The sequence below is a fragment of the Camponotus floridanus genome, unplaced genomic scaffold, assembly GCF_003227725.1.
Source record: "Camponotus floridanus strain SB8 unplaced genomic scaffold, Cflo_v7.5 scaffold3, whole genome shotgun sequence".
Lineage (NCBI taxonomy): Eukaryota > Metazoa > Arthropoda > Insecta > Hymenoptera > Formicidae > Camponotus > Camponotus floridanus.
In genome coordinates, this window is record NW_020229436.1 from 7,051,694 (window position 1) to 7,058,601 (window position 6,908).

At 27.4% G+C, this 6,908-nt stretch overlaps 1 protein-coding gene across 2 annotated transcripts; it reads left to right on the top strand.

The window, feature by feature from the left end:
• Window positions 1-1,012: 1,012 nt before the first annotated feature.
• Window positions 1,013-3,448, top strand: LOC105254339 (E3 ubiquitin-protein ligase RING1). 2 transcript variants are annotated; one of them, XM_011262960.3, is made up of 4 exons: window positions 1,018-1,352; window positions 1,930-2,305; window positions 2,417-2,719; window positions 2,845-3,448. In XM_011262960.3, exons 1-4 carry the CDS (start codon window positions 1,110-1,112, stop codon window positions 3,060-3,062), a joined length of 1,140 nt encoding a protein of 379 aa, XP_011261262.1. In that variant the 5' UTR covers window positions 1,018-1,109; the 3' UTR covers window positions 3,063-3,448. The 2 variants fall into 2 exon arrangements, with proteins under 2 accessions (XP_019884026.1, XP_011261262.1); XM_020028467.2 differs by having other exon boundaries at window positions 1,013-1,352; window positions 1,930-2,719.
• Window positions 3,449-6,908: the final 3,460 nt, after the last annotated feature.

Sequence of the window (6,908 nt, forward strand, 5' to 3'; positions counted from 1 at the left end):
GATAGATTAATACCAATTATAAGTTCGATAGTTTAATATAATTGAAATGATATAATAATCGTTTAGTTAATAATTAATTTAACAAAATATACAACGTATTTCGCACCATCTTTACTGCTCGAGTATCGCCGTGTGAATGATACCAAGGCCGTATGACGTATAACACTAGCGCGCTATTGTTTACATCGTCAAGGCCGAACACTGTGTGTTATTCTCCGTTCATCATATGGAAATATATTTTACGTATTTTAATACAGCAAATTGTTCGATATTGATCGCGATCGCGTCTAGAAAAGGAATTTAACGGAACGCCTCCCACCACTATTTTACTCTTTGAGTGTCGTCGCGCAAATAATAATAGAGCCGAAAAAATTAGTCCGAAAGATCGAAAATTATCGCGCATGAAAATCAAATGTTAATCTTTTAAATAATAGGAGAAAATGACTTACTAGATTCTGCACTTTTTTCGCACAAATTTAATATGTATCAGGTAATATATTAATGTATATTAATAATTATATTATATATTATATATTAATAATTAATTGTATACTATTATTAATACAGAGAGAGAGAGAGAAAGAAAGAGAGAGAGCCAAACTTATTATTTATAGTAGAAATTTATTTAATATTAAAATTAAATATAATATTAAAATATTTATAATAAAATTATTTACAATAATTATTTATTTATAATAAAATTATTAAAAATATTTATAATAAAAATTTAAATAAAATTTATTTAATATTAAAATTAAATATAATATTAAAATTAAATAAATTAAAATTTATTATAATAAAAATTTAAATAAAATTTATTTAATATTTATAATATATAATATTTAATAATTATTTAATAAAATTTATTTAATATCTATTTACTCTTCCCCCCTACTACACATGTGTATAAGGTTCTATCGAAATCAGAATTTCCCGCGAGTGCAAAAAGTGCAGGTAACGCGGGCAGATCCATTTGACGTTTGACAGCTGGCAGCACTGAAGCGGCGCCGAAGCCGGTCGTCCTCGTCCTCGCTCTTCCAGGTGGCATTTGTGCGCGAACAGTTGAACACCTTGGGACGATCCGATTGACTGGATCGACTCCGATCAAGATGGCATCCGCGGAACAGGTCGGCCTCAACAAAACATGGGAATTGTCACTGTACGAGCTACATCGCACGCCGCAGGACGCGATCACCGACAACACGGAAATCGCGGTCAGTCCGCGGAGTCTGCACAGCGAGCTCATGTGTCCCATTTGCCTGGACATGTTAAAGAAAACTATGACCACCAAGGAGTGCCTGCATCGCTTCTGCTCCGACTGTATTATTACGGCTTTACGGAGTGGCAACAAGGTATAAGCTTGTATTTAGGATTCTGCGAGCAGGACTAAACCCGATAATGCGTCGTATGACTCTGTTAAAGGTGTATTATTAATTTCACAGAATGTCAACAATGTTATATTTATGGGAAAATTTATTTATTTATTATTTTATTTATTATTTTATTATTTTATTTATTTCTTAATTATTATATATTTTATTTATTAATTAATTATTATATATTATTTATTAATTATATATTTTTATTTATTTATTAATTATTGTATAATGCATTATATACTTCCATTTAAACTAATGACACGGATACTATAAAGTGATAATTATATGCTTGAAACCTTCCTTGATTAATAAGAAATTTATAAACATGATATCGAGATATATTGTAGTTATCAAGAATATCTGTTACAATTAATTCAAACTTGGTGAAACTCATACTCCTTCTGTCTTTTTGCCAACTGTAGGTTGGCAACAGTCGGGAGTGAAAAATAAAGTTTATCTCAAGTTATATGAAAATGGAATAAATCTTATTTTTTATATTCTAACCTACTCGTACCTGTTTCTAACATAACAATTTTTATGATATTTGCAGGAATGTCCCACATGTAGGAAGAAATTGGTTTCCAAACGATCCCTCAGACCGGATCCAAACTTTGATTTGCTAATTTCGAAAATCTACCCAAGCAGAGATGAATATGAGGCTCATCAGGAACGAGTTTTGGCTAAATTAAATAAATCACATTCACAAGCAGCGCTTGTTAATTCTATTACAGAAGGTATTAAGTTACAAAGTCAGAATCGTCCCCAACGTTCAAGGAAGAATGCCAATGAATCCGAAAATGCGAGTAACGCAACATCTTACAACAATACGCCAAATGTTAGCGCACCTACAACACCAAATCCATCCACAAATGTAGCAAATCAAAGTGATTCTTCTCAGAGCGCAACAGGACCTTTGAATAGTGGAGGTATGGTTAGTCTTCAAAATATCAGCATTTCTCAACCTGTAATTAATCCAACAGTTTCTGTTACAATTTGTAAACTTTTATTATATCTTTGTTTATTTTTGTGTTTATCAGGGACAACGTCGAGAAATTCCACCACACCATCACCAAATCCTGCGAATCAAATTCCAAAAGCACCGAAACGACAGAAGAGCTTTCAAAATTCTGAAAATGACTCTTCAAGTGCTGAGGCTGAAACTGGCGGTGGTGACTCTATGGTTGACACGGAAGGTGAAGGTCCTAGTGAACCTTTAATGCTCAATGAAATTGAACTTGTTTTCAAGCCGCATCCTACAGAAATGGCTGGTGATAATTCCCTAATAAAAGCGTTGAAAGAAAATAGTATTCGGTACATAAAAACAACAGCAAATGCAACAGGTAAAGTATTTTGCATAAGTTGTATAATGAAAAAGAAAAAAATTTTGTTAAAAATAAATATGTCAAATATGAGAAAGCAAGGAAAATAAATTTTTTTTTGTAATTAAGGCATTTTGTTCTTGCAGTGGATCACCTGAGTAAATATTTAGCGATGCGTCTGACACTGGATCTGGATACTGAATTATCAGAATCGGATAGGTTACTAAATTTCTGTATCTACATCGCCCCTTCATCAGGACAACTTGTGGTACTAAATGGTTCACAAACGTTACGGCAAGTGAACGATAAATTTTGGCGTGTCAATCGACCCTTGGAAATGTTTTATTCATGGAAAAAAACCTAGGGAAGGCCTCGAAAATATCAATCTGACGGGAACTAATTGCGCTTTGTTCCAAAGATAAGAGCGAATTATCTTTATTAGACAAAGTACAGTGGAATGCATTAAGTGTGAAAAATACATATCATTGATGTATTCTGCTGTACTTTCCATTTTAATCAGATTCAGAGTGTAAGGAATATTCTTCATAATCATCGACAATGGTGCAATGAATTACATCTTCAAAATTGGTTGCCAGTAATCTATTTGTGTTAATAAAAGTTGGATAAGACAACTGAAATAAATGTAAAACTGATTTAAGCGGCATTACATACATCCTGATGTTTGAAATGTGAACTGAATGCAGTTACACAAGGTATTTTTTATGAAAGTCACTATTAGTATTTTTTATTAAATATATTAGATACACTTAATATATTATATAACTATATTTTAATGTATTATATTTTGATTTCTACTATTTAGTATGTTATAATTGTTTATTCATTTATAATGTTGTATAATTCCAACATAATTATGTTTTTTAGAATGGTATAATTTCAAAATTAGAAAAATTTTGTTTTTAAGAGGAAATGCGATAGAGCTTTGCAATATTCTGTATATTAACTATGTACATAATAAGGGGCCATTAAAAAAACAGCAGTTTATATCATTGATATCAAAAATAAATAATTGAAATTTATAGAACATTTCTAAATAATTAAATTGTTTTCTTTTAATACTACTAATTACATGTTGTAGGCAATTAAAATTATACTTTGATATTATATGCTCTATTTGAGTCTGTTTTCTTAGAATTTGTATGTAACTATGTGTGTATGTTTATATATAATATACACACATGCACATAATCTTATGAAATTGAATTTTAGAAAACTTTGTTTTGTACATAAATTACAGAATTATCATTAATAATTTCATGATTTCAATATTAAAGAAATTATTTCAATTTTAAAAAGAAATAAATATATTTATATTAATCAATATTGAGAGAGAAGAAACATGAGTTTGAATCAATGTTGTAAATTAACCCGGATAATTTATATTTGCAAATGGACATATATATATATATATATATATATATATATATATATATATATATGTCCATTTGCACACACATATGTATACACACACATATGTATAGCTTCCAGGATGTACAAACGTCGCTTAAATTTGAATGAAACCAGCAGATAAATATGTACACGAATGAAGCTTATACCAGAGTTGCAATGATCATGTCACATCATACTGAATATACATTTATTACACTAATATGCATTATATATTTGCACGTATTCATACGTGTTATGTTATTCCATCGTTCAATAGTCTCACAATAGTCATTAACTTATTTTAAACAATCATATTGTGGACCATTCTGTATAGTTTACAAAAAAAGAATAAATCTATGTAAATATGGATATTTAATAGTTTATCTTAAAGAATACTATGCGCACCAAATCTTGAGACAATTTTGAATTTAAATATGAGTAGAAGCTAGAAAATGCTATGTTCAACATATATCACATCTCAATTTATTCTCAGATTTAAATTGTCTTTCAAGATTTGATGTACGAATAATAGGGTGAGTCATTAAAAATGCTTTATAAATCTTAAAATATGATTTTTATTAAAAAAGGGGTAAGTATTATCAAAGCCAGCCATCTATGTAATACATCAAAAGAAAGTTTTTTTTTAATGCGATTACTCGTATTTGTATAGATTAGTAAAATTGAAGATTGTCTTTTTGATTTATGACTTAATAATTATAGCTGTTAATAATCGTAAAATACATTCTCGCTGAAAATATAAAATATTAATAAATATTAATAAATGCAATATAATTTACGTTATAATTAATATGCATACATAATTAATTATATATGCATATTAATTGTAATATAAATTATATACGCATTTATTAATAGGAACTAAAATAGAAGTATTTTCAACGTATTTTTTATTAATTTTATTGAATATGAGTAATAACATTTAAAAAAATTTACTTATTTCGATTTTGCAAAGAAAGAAAATTCATATAATCTTTTTCATTTAACGTCATATTCAGTACGATGTCAATAAAGAAAATGAGTTTTAATAATTTCTTTAAAAAACAAGCAACAAGCCTTAAAGATTTTAAAAATTACTTCAAGTTAAGCTCATTAGAATGGCATCAGTAAATGTAAAATATTTATCAAATATTCAATATCTCTAATAAAATACTCATTCTTTTTTATCATAATATTTGCTGAATTTTTTACAGAATAATCAGCAAAGTTGATTATTTTTATTCTTATTTTTATGCAAGCATTGCTCTTGTACAAACTGTAATGCCTTTGTTTAAGTACAATAATATATTCTTTTATACAAATTATTTATTTCATTATTTGTATTATTTTCTATAAAAATATTAAAGTAAATTCAAAAATAGATTTAAAAAATCGAAAAGTAAATAAAGTAAATAAAGTACAAAAAATATTATTGTACATATATTTTATTACAATTATATATATATATATATATATATATATATATATAATTAATATTTTATTACATCAAAATTAAGAAACAAATTAGGAAAATCTCAAATTTTTTATTTTTTATTTAATTGATAAATATTTTTGATTGATAATTTGTATATATTTTATATATTTATATTTATTATATTTTATACACATACAAAAAATGCAAGACAAAGTAAATCGAAAAGTATAAAATATAAAATATCACATATTTTATTATACATATGCGAGTGTGCATACATCTTGAAATAATATTAATAATAAAAAATTGACCGATATTAATATATAAATATTGAAAATAGATATTAAAGGATTCGTATTGTTCAGAACTGCTACATTTTATATATTACAATTGCAAATTAGGAATTAATTGGCCGGAACAAACTTTTTAACGTACTGATATAAAACTCACTTTTGATAAGACAAATATCTATTTACGCGACGCTGGCATTTCCCTGCTTGGAAGTTTTGTGTTTCCGCCGTCGTTAAAGATACATGGAATTCGTCTTTACCCCGGTGGATGGAATAATCGATAAATGCCACCCTATTGTATGTCCCCTTAGATTTCCACCGAAGCGAAAACAATACGTATATCGGCTTTTTGAAAACACATTACACAATCTTTGTTATTCAATCTTAAACCGCATACATTTTTCTCGTGCTATTTTTTTATTTGCTTGATTTCCTTTGTTGATTTTAAGCTGCAAATTCTCTCCCTTTTGTGTTGTTATTATATTAATATATTAATAATAATTTTTATTGTTAATTATTAATATATTAATATATTAATATATTAATTATAATTTTTATTAATAATAATTAATATATTAATATATTATTATATTAATATAACAGAGATTTTTTTTGCGATTTCAGATTAACTAATCACGTAATTTCTTTTTACATGTTTTTGAACTTAATTATTCCAGCAGCGGTACTCGTAATAGTATACTAGTTAATTACGGCATAACATCGTATGAACTAATGATTAGCGGCTGCTAATTAGTGTTCCGGAATGAATACTGAAGTGAATCCTATCTCGCGGCCATATGCATATAACTTGAACAATACTCAATCTGTTTACCGCTACATCTTTAATTGCCATGTTTCTTACAAGAAGAATGCAATAGATCATTGTACGGTTTTAATGTTGCTACTAATTTCCAATTAATCTTTATCAATGATCACATAAGAATGTCAAGATCGATCCGAGACATCTCCCGAAGAAGAAATAAATTACGAAAAATTAATTTTTTTATTGTATAATTATAATCAATCTTTAATAACTTCGCGTAATAATTTAATTTTTGTCTTGATACAATATTGTATT